Here is a 20,673-nt window from a genome sequence, read left to right as displayed (position 1 = left end):
GCGGTTAGCAACCCTAACTCTTCATGTGACAGCAGCAAGAGCAAACCCCCAGCGGAGGAACCTGGACCACCCACTGAAATGCAAGCTGGTCCCAGCCTTCTCACGGTGGGAGGGTTCCTTGGCAAGATCCACTGTCCTCCTGCCCTGCCCTCTGCTGTGTACTCGGGCTCGCAAGTGTCAAAATGTCTGTGGCTGGATTCAGCACTTGCAGGTATCCTCATTAAGGTGGTTGAAAGGAGGAGGATTTAATGATCTGAACCATGACTTTAATTAGTCAGCATAACTGTTGCTTATTTATAACATAAACCACAGCCTATGGATAACGCTGTTATTTAATTAGGCTTATCACTGTGAACCTGATCCAGTTCCTTGCTGCATTCATGTACCTAATTCAGTATCCTCTCTAAGAAACATCATAACAAACTACAGGGAATGTAATTCACTTCACTCATCCTCTGCTTTACAAGTGCGGATGGTTCTGGTATGTCTCATTCTTGACCCGGAGTTGGTACCTATTCCTCTCCAATCCTACCAGCTGCTTCTGCATTAGTGTGCTGCTTCTTCCGTCACGCCTAGCGTCTGGGAGCCTGGAAGAGCTTTTTCCTTTGGGTTTCTTTCACCTTGTTCACTAAGAATTTTTGTGTCTGATTTAATTTAGTCTATGCAGCTGAGCTTTTTCTTTATCCTTGCCTTTTGCTTTCTTTTCTTCCTCTTCACTTGCCCTTTCCTGTTACTGTGTAGCATGTTTAAAACTTTTCCACGTTACACAGATGTAGGGGAATCTGTAATGAGCTCCCAAGCTGAAAGCAAAAGCTGTTTGCCTAAAAGTTGTTCTTTACCTTCATTGAAGAGCACTGTAGTAGAAACCTCAGAGATCCTTTGGAAAAAGTTTGAGTAACTTTTAAGGATTTTGTGGTTATTTTCTGTTGTGCCAAGGATTCTCCAGGCAATGTTTGTCACCCCCCATAGGGATGGTCTCCAGAGGATGCTAGGTCAAATTGCCTCAAGTGGGGATGTTACTGTGCATCACTTCAGTCACTTAGGTCTCTGTAGATCCCTTCTCTTGAAAAGTAATCTAACAATAAAGTGGGGCTGCTATTTTTTTCCAAATGAGAGCATCCACATGAGAGCTTAATGTACTGTAACTGGTGCACAGTACCTTCAGATCTTAATTAATTTTAACTTTCCTGAGTATCCACATGTTTCTTGACCTCTTCAAAGTGGACATGGTAGTATTTCTTTGCTTCATGGAGATATCATGAGGGTGGGTATTTAGGAAACTCACAGGTTGTGTTAGAGACGGTAGAGTTTGTGGGAGGTGCCAGAAGGCTCAGTGCTCAAGGCAGAAGATGGACCTCTGGGAATCTCGGTGGTGTGGCTGAGCTGGTTCAGCTCTAAGTCTCAGAAGTGCCCATTTGGCTCGGGCACTGACATTCTGTGATCACGCGTTCAGCTCCAGTGTGGATTCAGTGCAAGGCAGGTGGGCACAGGTGCTGATTTGGGGTTGAACAGGAGCCACTCTGTACACAAGCAAAGAAAGATAAAACAGGTAGAAAGGGAGAGAAAACCATGTCAGAATCCAGGGAAAAGAAAATTCCTGGTTTGTTTTCCCATCCAGAAGCCAGGGGAAGAAGTCATTGGGGAAAAAAAAAATGCAGCGAGGAGAGCACACTAAAGAGGAAAGGCAGGAAGGCATTAAAGTAACCTATTAAATTGCTGAAGACTGAATGGCAAAAAATAAATAAATAGAGGCTGCGTAGACTGATGGATATTGGATCTGAAGGGCTTCCACATCTGGTGTGACAGCTCTTTAGCATCTCATTTCAGTGTGACTCAGCAGGAAAAGTTGTTTGTTCTAACAGAAAAGCAAAGAGATGAAAACAATCCTGAGGCACATCAGTGAAGGGCTTGGGTGTCATTGTTTTATAATTGGATCAAACTCTTTCATGTAGTATAATACATCTGGATCTTCTGCGATAGGGGTGAGGTTTCCAATGTCACCTCTTCCCACCCTTGTTTATCTTCTTCTCAGCTTCTCTGTGATAACCTCCTACTCTTAGGCCACACTCTCTTGCACTCCTTGCACTTCTGTGCACCAACATCTGGGCACTGTGGGGATAGGGAGGTGGTGATAGGTAGGCAGTGAGGTTTTCCATGGAGCAGGTGCATAGAGAGCAGACACTCTAAAGGCCAGCTTGTTAGGGACAAATTATTACCAGATTTGGGTGCTCTGAATTGCCCTCTGTAGGTCCTGAGCCTCTCCACTGACTATAAAGGCTCCAAACGTAGTTTGAATATTCTATCCAGGCTGTGCTCAGCCTTGGAGCATTGACCCTCGTCTTCACTTTTCTTCATACATGTTTACTTTAATATGCTGCTGCTTCTGGAGGTTCCCATCTCCCCAGAGCTCTGTTAATAGTGCTCACTTGGCTTTTGTGATGCACTTGGATGCCTGTACATTGAAGCAGAAGTGTCAAGTTTCAGTGGCAGTAAGTAAAAAGGCTAAGGTGCTAAACAAAGGGTTCTGAAGTCTCTTGGCATATTAACATAAATAAACTCTGTTTATTTGCCATGTGGTTTTGCAAAACCTTGAGGAGTCGCTTTATCTCTCTGTGCCTCTGTTCTTCATCGATCATAAGAGAATGAAAGTAATTCCACCTATCATTTGTGTCATATATTTAAAGGAATTGTCATATCTGGTATCTACATCCAGCATGGTAGGTCCTTGTCCTTGGATCCATCTTTTAGAGATTTGTAATAGTAGCAAAGGCTACCGATTTGTAACAAGAATAGAACTGGTGCAAAATATCTGTAAGCTCTCGGTATTTAGTGAAAGCAAAACCCTAGATCCCATTGCTACAGCAATTTTTCTTCCCCTTTTCACCTTGACATTGGGGATACATCCAAGGCTATTTGATATCTCTGTCTATGAAATTAATCAGCTGTCTGGGGGAAGCCTAGAACTGGGGCCTGGCACTTATGTATTCCATCATTTGGTGTAAGCTGTGCATCCTCTGCAATGCACTGGTATTTGCCAGCCTGGGAAGAATCAGCAAGTGGTGCCAAAAGCCCAGCATCCTTGAAATAGGGAGATGCTGAAAGAAGAACAAATGCACTGTAAATGCTAAGATCGCAGGAAGGGTTAAGATGAAAATAGTCACTAAAGGCCCCACTTACATAAATGGAAATTCACTGGCTTTAGAGGGGCCCCGAATTCCTTTAATACTGAAGCATGCTGGAGGTTCAAGAAATGGTTGCCTCTGCAAGAGGCAAAGCGTCATTTTTGGAAATGTTGCTCTCCTTACATCATTGTCAATCAGTAAATCCCAAAGTATTGCAGAGAGTTGTGTGTATGCTGGAATAGCCTTGGCTGCTGCTGAAATATAGCCCTACCTCTGGAGATGGAGCTCTGGTCTTTTGTGGTCATCTGTCTTGTAGGTACAGAAGATGCTTATTGTGGGTGTGTGACCAGGAAAGCGTCCTGCGTCATCTGGGGTTCTGCAGCTTTTTCCTTTCCTACCTCCCCATCCCGTGGCAGGCTCTTTCCCACACCAGTGGCTGCTGCCTGCTCTCAAATGTGGAGTCCCACCACTGCATTGTTCATTGCCATCTCTAAAATCTATGATTATAACTATAAATCTTAGCAGACTTTCCCCATTTGTTTTTTTTTTTTCTTCTTTTTTTAACTAGGAATTTTACACATTTTTTCTTCCTTCCTCATTCTTTTTGTTTGCCTGGAAGTGGCACTTGGGGTTTGTGTGGTTATTTCTCTTGTATTTATACTCTCCACTGACTTAATTAAGTTCTTGCTTGTTTCCTGGTCTTGCCAAGTTTACGGGCCCCACCAGGGCTTCCCAGTGCTCTCCTCCTAAAAAACACAGCTGCTGCCAGTCACCTGAGACCATGATAACGGGCAGAAAACTTCCTTTTGAAACTCAACTTGATATTGAAACAAAAGACAGACAGGAAAATTATGTTCCCAACTTCAGTCAGTGTTTTTAGGCTGGTTCCCTAAGAAAATAAGATTTAGGCACTTAGACTGACCTTGTGTGGATATGGGTGTTTATCCAGTAGCTTAAATTTTGTGGCAAAGTGCAGTCCAGTTTGACAGATAGGCTTTTCAGAGATGCAGAAAATCTGTACTAGAGAGCGCTGTTATGAATACCTCCTGCTGTGAGCAAAGCTTCAGGGAAACAAAAAGGCATCCCACCACACCATGTACACACGTGCAGAAACAGGCTCTTGGTGGCTGGAATTGCCTGTTTTCTTGCTGGAAGATTTCTGACACCCCCAGGAGGCTCTTTGCTGCTGGTGCCCATTTGCTTCCGTGTGCCTTTGGTAGCAACATCCCTGGACAGTGTCCGTGGCTCCTGGGATGCCTTGAGTGAAAGGTGTCCCACCATGCCTTCCTGTCATTCAATTTTAGTATTAGGCCTTCACCTCCTTCCCTTTCTGTCCACGAAACCCTGCCCATGTGAGATGGAGAGCCCTTCTTGTTCATTTTTCCAGCCTGTCCTGCTGGAGGCCCTGCCCATCTCTTTCTTTCGGAGCCATAATCATTTATTCCCTGCTGCAGCCCTGACCTTACACCTCAGGAAGGTTAAATTCATCATTCTTCCTTCCCCCTGCTTTTCTCTCCTCGTTTTTGGGAAGTTTCTTGACAGGCTTTTCAGGGGATTAAGTGGGATTTACCTGGTTGCAAACACACTATTTGAGTTCACAGATCAGGACTTTATCCATAGCTGCAGCATGCCTCAATTCTGTGGCTGTGGAAACCCGTAGGAGTTTCCTTGTTGGCTTTAAAGGACCTCGGTTTGCTGCCCTGCTTTTGTACGAGAGGATGGCTTCAGATTGCATTAGCCAGCTCTGGACAGGGCATTTCCATTTCAGACCCCGTTCTCATGCCTCCGTGCTCTTTTGCTTCTGTCTTCCTGCTAAGGGTGTTTGCTGGCTGCCTTATAGTGAGATTTGTATTCAGAAAAGCAGGTGATCTTTATAGGAAGAGCAGGACCTTGTCTCATTAGTGTGTTTTCCTCCCCGCACGTGAAGTAAAGGAGTGAGAGGCGAGATGCGACCTGTCTTGCAGATGCCTGCTTTCAGAATGGCAGCTGAAAGTGTGTTCCCCCCCTCCCATCCCTTTTTGGATACAAACAGCCATCTCTGTTTCACGTAGGTGTGTGCGGAGGAGGGAGGAGGAGTCTGGCAGTGCTTTCACCTGCCTGAACCAGAGGGACAATGTTTGCGGGGGCACAAAGATGAACTGACCCCACTGAGGCTTTGCATCCCAGCGCTGTGACAGGTCCAGTGTGATTGACAGGTTGTCACCTTCCTAGGCTCAGGGAGGACGGCGGCGAAGTGTGACGGCATTCTCTGCCTTCCTGGAAACTCACGGTCTCAGAGAATGTTATTCTGATTTTATGTACACAAATCAATTAAAGAAGAGAAAAGAGAGGTTGTGTTTCAAGCCGTAGAAACTAAAGCCCTCTGCTGTTTTTACCAAATTTGCCTCTCTCTCTCTCTCCCCTGAATTCACTCTCTCTGGATAGCAGAAATGAGAGGGAAGCTCCATTTAAATGCAGATTTCAAATGTTGGCCAAGAGCAATAAATAGCCCTCTGCTACACTGATCAGACAAACATTATCAAGTCTCTTTGTGAAGGAGAGTTTATGTTTTTAGATTTTCTTTTTCCTTGATGAGATCCTCTTTCCTCTCAGAGTAATAGCATATTGACGACTTTTTATTTTATTTTTAAGCAGCACTTCAGAGATTATAACGGAAACACAATCCCACCTGTTTCTCCACTGGAGCTATACTTGACAGCCCTGTAATGAGGAAGTCTGCAAATTTCTATTCCTTTACTGTACTGACAGCCTGAAGGGTTGACACCGTATTCAGCAGAGGGAAAATATGTGCAAAATAAGGCAATCCTGCAACCATTTTTAATCAGCTGACCCTCAGATGAATCTGCAGCCTCATGGTTTTGGAGCTAGTGTGGGGTTAATGAAGACAGTGGCAACTGCAGGTGGGTCTCTGCTGATAAGGATAGCACAGGTGGTTGGGGAGCAGCAGCAAGGGGAGATGTGGGGTGATTCTTCCATGTCATCTCCTGAGGATAGTGTTCCCCAGCAGGACAGTGGTGTTTGAAGAACGGTACGTTTTTCTGGTATGCCTTTGATCTGAAGGGTTCCTGGGTTTGAGACTAAGGACTGCTCAGCTCCAGTGGTTGGACCTTCTAGGTGTCTAAACCTGGTTGAACTGAGGTTACAGTTGTTAATTTGGGAGCCTATTCATAATGGGAACATAGAGGATTTGAGGAGTGTGTTTACAGTATAAATCAGAAGAGGTTGTAGGTGTGATCTTAACCTGTCAGAGGAGACACCTGAGAAATAGTGCACACAGCTTTGTATCTTTTTAACTTGGAGGGACAGGTTACGAACAGTGAAATATCATGTTTACTAAGCCAGTGCCTTGCTAAATCTGCATCTTCAAGAGGCGACTTGAGATGGCAATTGTGTTTCTGAGTATGGCTTTACATCTCAGTGGTATGCAAAGCATCTGAGAAAATGTAGCAATACTTAATAAAGTTAATGGGGAAAGGTCAGCTGAAAGCTGTTTGTTGTAGTGGTATATAAACCTCCCTGTAACATCTGTTCCCTGTTATTGTTATAAAAATGCTACTTCATTAGATCTTGGCTGGATCATGAATTAAGTAGTGATATGTAGTAAAACTTGCAATCGCATTAGGCTTGTCAGAGTGCATATGCTGTGAATCTGGCTGGTGGCGGGTGGCACTCTGGGGAGCCACATGGCTTGGGGGAATGGGAGAAGGGAGGCTTTCTGCTTTTTTAGCACTGGTTGAAACCCAGCTGAGGGTGGAAAGGATTAAGTTTCAGTGTTGTCTGTAAACCGGCTGGTGCTCCTAATAGGATGAGTTGTTCTGTCTCTGCCCAGCTCCAGGAACACAGCTGTCTCCACCGCTGAAAGCACCCAAGCTGACAGCACTGCCTGTCCCCCCATTCACTGCTCTGGTGAAAAGGAGTAGGACCGGATTGTTCCGAGTGAGAAATGAATCTTCTTCCTCCTTCTGGAGAAGTTCCTCTTGGGTAAGAGGAGAAAAGGCAGAAGAGTTTGAGCATCTGCCTTTCGTACTGCCGTGGCTGTGCTCTGCTCAAGTGGAGTGAAGATGCTGCAGCCAGATGCCACCGCCGCCGGCTGTCCCTCTGCGTGGGGACAGCCTCGGGGGCGCGTGATGTGGGGCCAGGGTGGATGGAGCTTAAGGAATCCGCCTCTCTGGGGAGCTCCTTGTCCCGCTCCTGTCTGGCCAAGGCACTTGCAGATGGCCTATGTGCTGTATCTCAGCAGGGCAGGGCTTAGAGTGGATGTGTACTAACGCACGGGCACGCAGTGCATGCGTACACAGGCGTCTCGTCAGAGAGCACCGACGCCTGCCTCCCTGTCCCCCATCGTGTCTGCCCGCCTCTGAGGGCTGGGACATCACTGAGGTGAGGATGACCTGTAGGAAACTCAATGAAATCTGTTTTTCTCAGAGGACACCGTCACGTCATCTTGCATTTCTTTGGCTACCAGTAATACCTTGTTTCTGGTTCTCGCTGTTAAATCATTAACTTTGAGGGTTGCATTTGAAATCTGCGTCTGACGGAAATTCACAGTCACTTGTTGCTTGAATCTTCAGCAACTTTAACCCAGCTATTTTCAATGCATATCCAAAGCAATAAACTCTTCTGGTTTGTAGCCTGTTGGGTTTGTGGGTTTTGTGTTAAGCGTAAGGAGAACCTGGGCGTATTGAATAAAGAAAGAATCATTACTATATGTTTACCTATCAGGATTGGAACATCCTGTGGGAAAATATGTTTCCAGCCAGCTCTTCCTGAGAAAAGCTCAGCTTCTGCCAGTCCTTGCTGACTTCACTTGAAGTTGTTTGGCTCTCAGTCCCTGTGAAATCCTAAGCAGCCCTGAATCAGGCATCGCAGACCAAGGTGCTCCTGACTCCCTCTGAAATATTTTTCTCATAATTCTTAGAGAAGGCAGTCTAGATTGCAGACATTTATTATGATGGGGAAGATAGAAGTGATTTTTGAGGCCAACAAAGTTCAAAGACTTTGCTGTAAGTTTTCAGGATTAAAGATTTACTTGATGCATCTTCCCATATTTAATAGACAGGAATAGATGAAAGGGAATTTCTATAAAGATTTTCGTTCATACTTAATGATGCTACTATTAGATGAGCTTTGGCACTGCGTCTCAAGACATGAAGTTTTAAAACCAACCTTTTTTAAACATTAAATGACCTTTTTCATCTGCTAGCTTTAATAAATAAAGATTAGTTCAGTCTCATTACCTAGTCTGTTCTGGGGGCTGGTTTAATATTGGGTAAAACTAACTAGTGTCCCAAAATGCAAGTGAACAAATTTTGCTGGTTTTCTATCACAAGCCCCACAGGGGGATAGGAAGCAGTAATGTAGTTTGATTAGTGGCTGGGCTGTAGGAGTGCGACCACCACCACCTCCATCCTGGGATTCAGGCTGTCCAGCTGTGTTCCTTTCTTTTCCAAAACCTGCCACCTGCTGCGAGCACTTTCCCCTTTCTCATGTATTTGCTCCCATAGCTGCTGCAAAGTTCAAATTCATTCAGAGCTGAATAGGGAAGAGGGTTTGTTGGTGGATTGTTTTTTTTTTTCCTCAGCTGAAGGGAAGTTTTCAAGATTTCCAAAAATAAGAATGGAAAGTCCCATCCTGAATAGAGACAAAAAACCTTTGTGCAAACATTTGTGTCTAGGTGGCCTGAGGAAATTATTTGAAATGCTTTGGTTTTGACTCTTGTATTTTTAAAATGTATTTAACTATACATTAGTGGAAGTGAATTTTTTTTGAAAACTGGTGATTGAAGAATATACTTGAAAATGTCCAATTTAGTGATTTTGAAGCTTTAAATTACAAAATAATGAATCTAAGAATGCTGACATACACTCCCCCCACCCCGATCTTTAATTGTGCTATGTCAGCACCTGGACCGTAAGCAGCATTTTGTGATGTTCATCAGATTCAGTACGTTGCTTTACCATTTCCTGGAAACAGGGCCATGGTGAAAAGTTTACGCACATCAGACAGTTTTGTGTATGAGGACTTCCTTCTCTGTCTCCTTCTGCTTTCCTAGAGAAGTGGGGCGTCGAGCAAGCTGCTTGTTGGGGCGCTTTATTCTCCCAGCTTCTCTGTAACTAAGAGCAGTCACCAGCCATACCAATGTCTTAAAAAACCTGTGATCCATGCTCCTGGCCTTAGAGGAAAGCACAACCTTTTTTCTTGCATAATGAGATTAAGATTAAGTACCCTAGCTTTGCAGATAATGATGGTGCTTGCATGTTAGCGGAGCAGAGGAGATGGTGTCGCCTGAAGGACTGGGAGTGTTCGCCAAGACATCTGTGCATATCGTACAAGAAGTATTGCTGTGTGTTTCTTTATCAGTACTGAGTTCAGTTTAGCTCCCATAAAACTGGGGAGAAGTAGGAAGAGAAGGAGTTCTTGAGTGGGTATCATCGGGGTACAAAGTAAATCAGGCTAGTGTGGGCTACCTTTGCTTCACCAGCGGATTTGGTCTCTAGTTACCTTCCACAGCTGGGGTTAGGGTGGGACTGGAAAGAAGAGGTGCTCTGCAATTTTGTCATGAGAGTAGAGATCCTGCTGGGATGAGCATAGCAAGGCTGAGAAATGAGCCCCGAAACGCAATGCAAGTTTGTTGTTGAAATTGGGCTATGCTTTGAGTTTTGGGGTTGGTTCAAAGGAAGTCTTGGGGGCAGGAAAGCCAAAGTGAAAGAAGCCTGAACCTAAGACAGGTTTCTTCACTGGGCTGGGCTGTGTCGGAGGCTCCGTATGTTGGTGGCAATGAAGGGTGATCGGTGCCCATGAACTGGGGGAGCAATGAGGACCTTCAAGGCACAAACTAGCCCTCTGAGGAACATGTTCTTAGTCCCACCTACAGCACTACATCACCATGCTTCTCTAACAGTGGTCCCAGTTAGCTATGTCTTCAAAAATATATGTATCCTTGCACTCTGCTTCCAGTGTTTGCTCTTAGGGGGGCAGGACACCTCCCATTTATAGCTGATGTGCTTTACTTCAGCTGCCAGCTGATTTACGTGTTTCACTCTGGTTTTCCCTATCGAAAAAAAAAAAACCAACCCAAACCCCAAATCTGCAGCCGCACAATGACGTGTTTCAAAGTTTCAACAAGGCACCTAGCTGCTGTGGTTCCCCATTTCCCTGACACAAAAACCGGCAGAGCCCCACTAATCCCTGCTTTGCGAACCTACGCGGTGCGGGGCCTGATTTGGTGCTGAGCTGCGACTCTGTCTACACCCGAGCAGTTCTGAATGGCCTTGCTCCCTTTGGAGCGATTTTTGGGAAGGGAAGATAAGCATTGGTGCCTTTCTAATATACACAATAAAACCCAATGCTGCTCTTCCCCAGGTACAACTGAATAGCTGCATTCTGGGAGGAGACCTCCTATTAGCAAGGATAAACCCACTGAGGTGCAGAAGTTGTGCCAGCTCGTAATGAAACACTGTGATTAATGCTGGACTCCAATTTCTTTGTGCCTTCCGTCAAAAAAATAAAAATAATACCCCGCACTATCTCCCTCTGCCTAACACAGATTTGAGTGGGCAGGCCCAGGAGCTGAGTTCAAGAGTCAAGTTTTTCTGTTTGAAAAATATTTGTCCCTTCCCACCCACGGCTGCCCACATGCTTCCTGAAATATTCCAGCTATCAGCACCGTACCAGTGCTTTCTCAAACGAGTGAACTGAGGCTATCTGGGGACGTTCTTCCTTTGTTGGGATGTGAGGCAGTGCCCGGGATCCTGGCTGCTTGGGGCTGCACAGCTGGACGCCCCTCTCTAGGAGCACCCAGGGCTGCAGCGGGTGCTGGGCACCTCCAGGACCCCAGCAGCGTAGGCGGCCGTGTCGTGCTCCAGCGCGCCGGCAGGTACCGCAGCCGCTGCTGCAGAGATTTCGCCGCCCACGTGTCTGGCAAGACCCGGGAGGTGGGCGAAGCCGCGGGAAAGGCCGCGCGTGGGAGGGAGGACGCGCTAACAATAGCGGCGGCAGGAGCGGTAGTGCCAACGCGGCGGCCGCTTCCGTGGCGGCGGAGATCCCGAAGGGGTGCTGGGAATGGGGGAGACGGGGAGACCCGAGACGGGTCCCCGCCAAGGCTAACCGCTGCCAACACCTTTGCTCCCGCAGCTGCCATTCTGGATGACCCCATGGAGTGCAGCAGAGGGGAGAGGCTCTCCATCACCCTGGCCAAGAACCGCATCAACCGTGCGCCCGAGCGGGCGGGGAAAGCCAAAGTGGAGGTGGACATCTTTGAGCTGCTGCGAGACAGCGAGTACGAGACGGCAGAAACCAGTAAGTAACCCTCCGTGTAGCTGGTCCTTCCCCAGTTCTTCCCTCTGCCGGCTCGCAGGAGGTGTCTGGCTTGTTGCACTTGTCGCGGAGGATAATTGTGTGACAGTCAAGGCGGGTACCCAGGGTAAAAAGCGCCTCTCTGCTCCTCTATCAGCACTTGAAAGATCAACACGTGCGAGCATGAAAGAGGGTCTCTGCCCGAGCGCAGTCAGGTTTGGTGCAGGGGTTCGGTACGGTCTGGGTGCGGGTGCAGCATCCCCTCGGGAGGTGAGTGGGACCTTCAGCAGCACTCGAGCTGCGTTCGGTGCCAGCTGTGCATTTGGAAGGGCAGGCCCTGCCTGGGCGCACCCGCTGCAGGGGCACAACGGCATATAAGGGGACGTCTAGGCTCAGAGGGCGAGCGCTGAGACCGGTTTTCGTTTGAGTATTTCGCGTGGTGTTGTGAGGTGAGCCCTGGCATGGACTAAGAGGATCTGGGTCCCCGGTAAGCTTTGCCACCATTCAGCTCAGCGGCTTGGGACAAATTATTTTCTTTAATCTGTGTGTCAATAAACAGAGGTAATGATACAGGAGGTGATACTCCTTTGTAAAGTACTTCTTAATGGTGTGCAAATTAGAGACTCTGGGCAAGTTCAGTGCAATTAAGTTATTTTTAAAACCCCATGGAACGCTGTGTGTCAGCAAACATGATAGCTCTTCCAGTGCTTTAGATTGGCAGTGGATTTGTTTACACAAAGCGAAGTTTTCAAGTGATGTTTAAAATCATGTGGATTAGAAAGAGCTAATTTTGAAGGAGCAGTATACTTCCCGCGTTGCTTTAAAGTCCTTTAATGCAAACAGGTCTCTACTATAACTGTTATTCTAGATGCCCAACTTGTCAACTCCACACTGATGAATAAAAAAGAAATTGATGGTCCGTGTCCCACAGACCTCTCAGGAGCCCGAGTGAAAGAAACCAAAAAGATCTATAATAGCTTCTTCCTGTAAGAGGGAAAATCCTTTGGAATAGGATAGCTTCCCTTTAGAATAATTTTTAAGACGACCTTTAGAGTTCAAGGGAGGACTATAATTTTTTATTACAAGTTGGCTTGAAAAAGCTGGAGAAATCATTTTAAATAATAGCGATATTAGACTCATTTCCCAATGGTTCTCTGTTCCAAGCCTCTGTAATCTGCAGAGTACCCCCAAAAGGTGTGGTAGTATGTTGTGGTCTAGAGCAGGCTGTTTTTTCACACAGCTTTGGTGTTTGTTCTGCACAGACTGAGCATCCCTGTGCCTGGGAGGCCCTGTGGAGCCGCACACCCTGCGCTGCTCAGGAGCAGGTCTCCGGATAACTGGCAGAACGGGCTCAATAGGCCTGCGAGATCAGCAGATTGCTCCTTCATTTCCTGAATTAGCGTTTGCATTATTTATAGAAGCGTTCAGTTAATAAAGTGCATTTCAGCAAGTACCTGTATGTCTATTTATAGAGCCTGTCACCCATGAGGCAGTCTAGATTAAGATCATCACATGCAGCGTCACAGGGACTATTTGAAATAGCAGTTCTCCACCTTTTCGGATGCCTCATCTCTTTTAACTTTTTCTTGGTCTTTCCCATCCGTTCAGGATTGTGCGCGTCCTGCTTTACCCTCATTTGGCACAGCAACAGGGCAAATCCAGTCTCACTGGCCAGGCCATGCAGAAGGGATGGGGACTGCCTGGGTTTCCAACTGCATTCCCAGTTTGCCCCGAAAGTATCCCAAATCTCCCAGCGAGCGTCCTAGGAAATGAAAAAAAAATTGCTTACTTGCCTGAGCCTTCTGTGTCTTTGAAAGAACCAGTAGCATTTTTAGTTCCATTCTTTTTCCATTCTCGTAAATCTTCTGCATGTAGCAGTGTTTCTGTTATTTAACTTTGCTTGGGAAACAGGCTCGATTGTCAAGTGACCCCAGAGCTGCAGTAAAGATGGTGAGCGGGATTTCTTGCTTGCTTGCCCCCCTGTAACACTGCTCGGAAATTACTCTGTTGGAATGTTTTTCAAGCAGAAGAATACTAATTTGCTGAGAATGAAGTATTATGCAAGAAATTGTTGATTTCAGCAAATGTGGTGTTTGGGGAGAATATGGAAATGGGATAAGTGAGGAAGAGGCAATCTTCCATTTCAAATTTTCACCTCGGGGTGATTTTCTTTGTTTTCTTTACTTTGACTTATAGAATGTAAAAAGAAATCGGAGCAAACTGATTTGATTTTGGTGAAGTGAGTATTCACATAATTTTGCAATATGTTATTTGCCTTTTCTAAAGAGTGAAAAATGTCTTGAAGCATTTCTTACAAAAGGAAAAATCTGGATTCTGCATGGCTCTGCTATTAATGTCACTGAAGTTATTCTCGATTTATACTGGTGGCAGAGGAGAATCAGATCCTTTAACTTAAATTTCAAGGCTTTCATGGCTTTCAAATGTCTGACTTCTCAGCTTTAATACGGCACTGATATTTGTTATCACACGTAATATTAATAAAGGCAGTTTAGATGTTTTAACCTATGACTGCAAAGCTGTTATACATCTGTTTAATACTGTTCTCAAATTTCACGCCCTTTGAATCCCCCTTAAATATCACAGCTAGCATGCTTAGTCGACTGATCTAGGAATGCTGTGATTACACCCCATCAGTGATATTCTGTGTACAGTTAGTGCTTCAAGAAAAGAAAGACTTTTTGAGAGTTAGTTTTTTATTTTAGAGTTGAGCTATCTTTCTTTGTTTTTTTCCTCCTGACTGACTCAGGCATCTTACTGTTAGGGGGCCACAAAATCACAATTGCTATAGCAGGTAAAATATGAGTCAGTCTTAATCACATTCATGCATGGTTTGCAGTTTCAGCTTTATATATGAATGAAGACAAACACTGGCTGTTCCTGTATGCAACATCTGTAAAGTCCTGTGTTTTGAAATGAGTTTGCAGTGAAAGGTTATGGATAGAGCTTTTTTTGCTCTTCTAAGTAAAGCCTGTTGTCTCTTTGTGATTGATGTTTCAACTCTTTTTATGGAGACCCAAAATGACTTGTTTAATCATGTCTTTTTCTAAAACACCTTATTCCTTTTGATGTCCAGGGAGGGACAGATTTTCTTCTTGTCACCCTGTCCCCTGTCGTCTCGTCAGTCTTTTAAGCACCTCTTTGTTGTTAATCCAAACATCTCAGGGCAGTCAGAGTGAGTGAGCTACTGAAGGATTTTTAATTTTTATTGATTCGCACCAATATTTCAAAGCGCTTGATACATCCATTCAGTGACGTTGACTCAAATGTGCTATTAACTGTCCCACCATTTTTGTGATCCTGTTGGATTTCATGTTTAAGCCTGCTCTGGTTGCGTGTTCCTGTTGAGAAGCATAAAGGATGCTGCAGGGAGCAGTCTTGTAGCCATGGTGCAGGATGCACTCTATAACGCCATCTGTTTAAGTACTTGGTGTTTTCTGTATGAGAATCCCATTCTGACCAGTCCCTGTCATTCAAGATCCTCTGACATGTTTTGCAATCGTGGAAATGTTGAGGTAATTGCATACCTTCCCTGCTCATTTATTTTCAATTAGAGGCAGGAGTCTTCTTTGCATGATGTTGGAAACCCTTGTATCAGGTATCTGCACTGAAAGAGATGCTGTGTTCTGCACCGAGAGTGGATGCTCTCACCGGAGTGCTTTCAGCCGTGCTCTGAACAGGGAGAGTTGACGGAGATGCTTGCCAAGTGCCCTGAGATCCCAGGAGGTGAGAGGCACTATATGACCATGACTAAGTGGATGTACATACATATATAATGCAAGAGCTACTCATTTGTTGTGCTTTTTTACGTTCCAAAATAAGCACATATTTCCATCTTCCTTTAAAACCTATCTTGCTGTTTCCTGAGGGTCTAGACCTGTACTTAATTCCCAAATATACTAGTGAACACAGCCCTTTCTTGCTTAAGTGGCAGGACAGACCTGCTAGTATGAAAGGAGGGTCACTGTTTTGCATTGCACGCTGAACACACGCCTGAGATTGCCTGAGGGCCACCTCCTAGCTCTGGACTGTAACCTGTGCTGGGAGGGAGACAGGAGACTCTGACCCCACTCCCAGCTTCTGGGCAAAGCCCATAACTGTGCAGATGGAGGTACCACAACGGGACACCTGAGCTGCACAAGCAGCGGAGGCAGGGAGGTCCACGTAGAAGTAGAAAGGCAGCAATCATCAGTTCGCACCTCCAAGAAGCTGCCCCCAAGTGATGGCAGGAAGGATCCTGTCCTGCCTAAACCAGTGCAAGTCCCAGCAGAGCAGGGTGTACCCTAGGATGTTTGCTTTTCAAGGACGTATGCATTTTAAGAGTGTTGTTAAGAAATCTGTTTGCTAAGCCTGTTTCTTGTTTTTCTGTCCTACTGTCCTCAAGGATGTCAACTTAGAACAGCTGAGTGCAGGCAGTCCGTAAAAATGGCTGGAATAGGAGGTTTGGGACATCTCAGGCCATCAAGTCAAGGATGATCAGTAGTACCCAGGTCCCACCTCACGATAAAGAGGTTTTTAACATGTTGTCATTTCAATGTCCCATATTTCTTGAGGTTCTGAATTCTAAAAAACATAAAAATTGGACATGATCTTGGGCAGAGGTAACTGGGTTTGCACCAATCAAAAATGTGTCCTGTACAGTAGCTTACATGGCGCCCGTGTGATGAAGTATGAAGAGACTTGAGTGGCCGGGGCTACGCCAGTACCTGTGGTTATAGTCTGTACTGTTATCGGGGGTGAATTTTTGATACAGGGCTGACATTTCTACGTCCCTGCTAGTGCTTGTCTGAATCCACAGTGCCCACGATGGTAGCAGGGTTGAGCCTTTTTTCTCTCTGTAGAGACTAACAGCATCAGGTAATGTTCTGCAATAGGAAATGTGTTTGGATTACAAGAGAAGCAGCTTTCCAAATGTGGTCAAAACCTTTGCCTCAGGCACCTCGGCTTTGTTTCCATTCGTTTTCCTTTAATTTTACTGGATGTTTCACCCTTGGAGTGATAAGCCAGGTCTTTTTCATCTGATAGTTGTTGCAACTCTGTTGCTATGACTACTTAACCCACTTTTTGTTCTCGATACCAGAGATATGAAGAAAAGCGTTCACCAAACTTTTCCCTATGTGCACAACAAAATTCCCCCTCAGGACTTTTGCCCTAATGACCTGTGGATAAAGAGGACTTGGAGCAGCTCTTTCTTCCTAGGTGCTGAATTGCAGAGCACCCAAAGGGTTGCTGCAGCTGAGAGGGACTGACGAGTGCCGCTGAGATAGCATGCGGGGTTTTCAAATTGATGGTGCTCTTATTTAAAAGGATCTTCTGAAGACATGTAAGTGCCTCTAAATTTTTAAGCACAGAAGAAAAGCAAGTACTGGATTCCTTTGAAGATGCCGCAGAAAAATATCACTCGTTCTGTAGCAGATCAAGGTGGTGGAGGGTGAGAGAGCATGGAAGGAAGGAAAGCCCAAGAGAAGATGTTTGTATATCATCGGCACTTTCTGTAAGAAATCAGAGCAATCAGTATGTGTAGGGACCTAGTAGAATATGGAATTTTTCCTTCAAGTAGCACTTGGAGAGAAGTAAAACCAGTTCCCCAAAGTGACTACCTAAGTCCTCAGCTTTTGGCCTTATATTCCACTCATGAGGCTATGGAGACTTATGAAGTCTAAGGCTAGAGATGACCACCTTGATGAGCTGATCTTATCTTCTGCAGAAAATGGACTGTAGATGTTCATTTGCTGAATGCTACCCTCGGCCCCATAGCTCACTGTTCTAAAAAAAACCCCAAGCGCAGTATAGGCTCTTGTTTTATATCCAGCCTTGATTTAAAGACTTGAAGTTGATAGAAAAACTGCTCTGATCTGTAGTACGACAGTTTTGATGATGAATTCCCTTCACTACAAAAAATATGTTCTGGTTTGAATTTTTCTAGCTCCTTTTTCCAGCCGCTGAATCTAGATAACTTTTTACAACCATCACAAAAGCTTGTCTGACATGTAGGCCAGGGACCCGCAGTGAGGATGGTGCTCTGCAACAGACCAGCCATTTGATACTGAAGAGGCACTATCTTTAAAATCTCTGCTTTGTGATACGGGGGTTTAGTTTTTACATATGAAAATGTTGTGAGCTTGCTCTTGCCAGAACTGATAAGTCCTTGCGGTGTCTCCTTTCTCCCCTGTGGTATCCTCTTTCTTCAGAAAGCAGTCACTTGATGCCAGTTGAGCAAATGTGGCTTTGTCTGTCCAGGGAGAAAGGAGCCGAGTGCGTGGTGATGCTGAGGCAGGTTTGGTATTTCAGAATAAGCCGTGGCCAGCACATGTTCAGACAAGCCTTTTGGAGTCCAGGGATTCAGGCACGAGGGGCTCTTGCCTTCTGTTCGCGAGGCTTTGCCTGCGCAAGCTGCTCTGGAGGAGCGTTTCTGAGTGACATGGTTGATTGGGATGGCAGTGGGGAGGTGGCACCAGCTGGGGTAGTCCTCGGAGTGCCATTTGGCTAAATTTGTGCTGTGAATTAAAAGGACAAAAGGTTGCAGTTTAACCCGGGAAGCTTGAGGGAAGAGATTTAACTTCTTCATTTTGTCAGGGTCTTTTTATTTTTCTGCTAACCTTGGTGGCATGGAGCCAGAAGATTAACTACTGCCAGAAAAAAAACCCCAGAACAAAACAAATGAAAAACAGTGATACGATCCTTATTATTACCACTGAGCTGTGCAGAGGGTGATGGAAGAAATTCATACAAGTTTGCTACTAGATGATGCTTTGAAGCTAGGTCACTGCTGTATTTAGTATCTTCCATAAACTTTAGTTAATGTTTTATCTTGGAGAATAGCAGATGGGGCTGAAAAGGGATGTTATAAGAGAGAGACCCCAGTTCTGAGTCGGGGATGGGGATACTGGGAATCTGGGGAGAGTTCAGGTGGGATTTAGAAAGGCTGGGCAAAGACAGAGAGGAGGGTGTCACAAGCAGGGTGACAGTGCTTCAGGGGGAATGGAGGGATTTTGGGGGACATAAATGGCAGGGGGTATGTTGTGTGAAGAAGATGATACTGTGTCCTTAGTAAGGTGCAACAGGTACTGTAAGCGTGATTGCCTGCTGGAAACTGAGGATGAAGTCTAATGCATGTTTCCTCTCTCTGGTGCCCACAGTGTGCCAGATTCTCCCAAAAGGAGTGGTGGGCGTCCTGGGACCTTCTTCAAGCCCAGCCTCAAGCTCTATTATCAGCAATATCTGTGGGGAGAAAGAGGTAAGTGGAAAAGTTCTGTGTTGGAGTAAGTCTGTGCTCTTGCGCTGACTGACTTGGCTCCAGTGCCCTCACGCCCATGGTAAAGCAGGAGCCCGGGCTTCTTCCTCCCGGTGGTTTATGGCAGGCCTGGGGCAAGAGCGGAGTCACCCGCTGTGGGTAAGGGGCACTGCAGAAATCCTGACCCGTTCCCCCGCCCCGCCTTCTGCACGTTGTCCTTCAAACTGAAGATGCTCTCAGTGGGCTCTGATCACAGCAGTGCTTCCCGCTGGCTGCTGACTGGTGCCCAGAGTCCCTGGGAACACGGTGTTTTGCTGGTGATTTTAGTAAGTACGGATTAGGTTTTTAATTTACCACTATACTGAGCAGCAATGCCTTCTGTACAGATCCCATGCTTTCTGCAGCCATGAAGGGTTTCATTTGAGACTCTCGTGTCTATGCCAAGTCCCAGCCACAGCCACACAGCTTGCTGCAGCTTCCAGCTCTGCCTTACGCTGCCTTCTCCCTTGCCTGGGTCTGCCTCTTGCACTTCGTGTTCAAGTCTGGTGCTCTGTTTCTCAGTCATCATTTCTGTGTACGCACGCCTCTCCTTTCCACCCGTGCTCCCCAAACCTTCTCCAGCTGATATCCACATGCCTCATCATCCCCAGTGTATTCTGTCCTCGTGTCCCAGCTGCAAGGCAGAGCAGGGATGTTACTTCCATTAGACAGGGGCAGTGAGGTACCTGCTTATGGTACTTCAGGACATCCTTGGCAAAGATGACTTACTGTAGTCATCTGCTATATCGTCCTTCCCATGATCTGCTCTGGCTTCTAACGATCAGAGTTGACAGCTTGGTTTATCACCCCTTCTCCTAATGCACATATTCTTGCAGCTTCTTCCTTTTCCATTTTCTCTCTCTTTTCTGCCTCCCCTGTCCTTGTTTTTGTCTGTGTGACCTTTCAGTTCATCTTCCCTCACACGCAACGCCGATGAGAACCACGTCCTTACTGACTGAGGGGTGCAAAACCCAAAGCTTGCCCTGGCGGACGCACATCCTGGCCAAAGTTCCTGGGTGTGATGTGACTTTGTAGACATGCTAGGAAAGCTGCACCCCTTTCTGTTTGCTGCTGTTCCATCAATGCAAACCCTTTTTGTCTGTGTCCAGGCTATGTGCCTGATTTAATATTTTATAAGCCATGAACAATTTTACACTGATCTGGCTCTGCTCGCGGGAAAAGAAATTGAGTTCTCTTCTCATAGTTCATCCCTTTAAAGCCAGATAACATCTCTCAGCCATTTAGCAGTCTCTCTCTGGAGCCCAGCCTCCAAGGAGGGGAGTGTCTGGAACTGAGCACTGTAAATAACTTGCATTCACAAATGACTGCTGCTCTTTGTTCCCTGAGAATCAGAAGTGTTGAAGAGATGGAAGAGATCTTTTAGACCTAGTGCTTTGGGCTGCAGCAGGATGGGTCTCTTGAGAGTATTTTGTAGTGCTTTCTCCGGTTAAATGTCCCAGACATGTGCTCCATCCCAGGCAAAGGCAACTCTGCAGTAACAGATTGCAAGTATTCTTCCCCTGAAATTCATATTCTGTCTGAGTCTCTGATCTAAGTCTCTTCAATTTTTTTCGGAAATGAAAGGTGAGTGCTAGTGCACTTCTAAGGTATCTGATTCTCAAGCTTGATCTCGGCTGCCCTCCTAGTGGTGTAAACCTGCAGTAACTCCCTCCGATTTATATCACACGAGCATCAGTTGGTGCTGCTGTGTTGAAGGTAATACAGCAGCCCAGCCAGAGCTGTTGTACTTGCAGCCATCCATCAGGCAAAGGAAAGGGTGTCCCCATTTTACCACCGAGGCACCAGATGGTGAAGTGACTGGCTTGATGTTCACCAGGAGCCTGTGATAAAACAGGGGGATGAATCTGTGTCTCCTGTGTTACCCCTCCAGCGCCTTTGGCCCAAAGATTTCCCTCCCTCCTCTCCAGAAAGGGGTATTGCACTGGGGCATAGCTCTTGGAAAGG

The 20,673-nt window shown here is 45.9% G+C and overlaps 1 protein-coding gene across 1 annotated transcript in view; it reads left to right on the top strand.

The window, feature by feature from the left end:
* The window catches only part of GRIK4 (glutamate receptor, ionotropic, kainate 4), a 138,082-nt gene that overhangs the window by 47,791 nt on the left and 69,618 nt on the right, over positions 1-20,673 (top strand). Inside the window, exons 2-3 of the mRNA XM_010581433.1 lie at positions 11,256-11,420; positions 18,575-18,672. Of these exons, the coding sequence (XP_010579735.1) occupies positions 11,256-11,420; positions 18,575-18,672 (263 nt within the window). The remainder of the gene's footprint in view (positions 1-11,255; positions 11,421-18,574; positions 18,673-20,673) is intronic.

Source organism: Haliaeetus leucocephalus, unplaced genomic scaffold (assembly GCF_000737465.1).
Source record: "Haliaeetus leucocephalus isolate CR32 unplaced genomic scaffold, Haliaeetus_leucocephalus-4.0 Scaffold773, whole genome shotgun sequence".
NCBI lineage: Eukaryota > Metazoa > Chordata > Aves > Accipitriformes > Accipitridae > Haliaeetus > Haliaeetus leucocephalus.
This window is presented reverse-complemented; position numbering and strand designations above follow the sequence as displayed.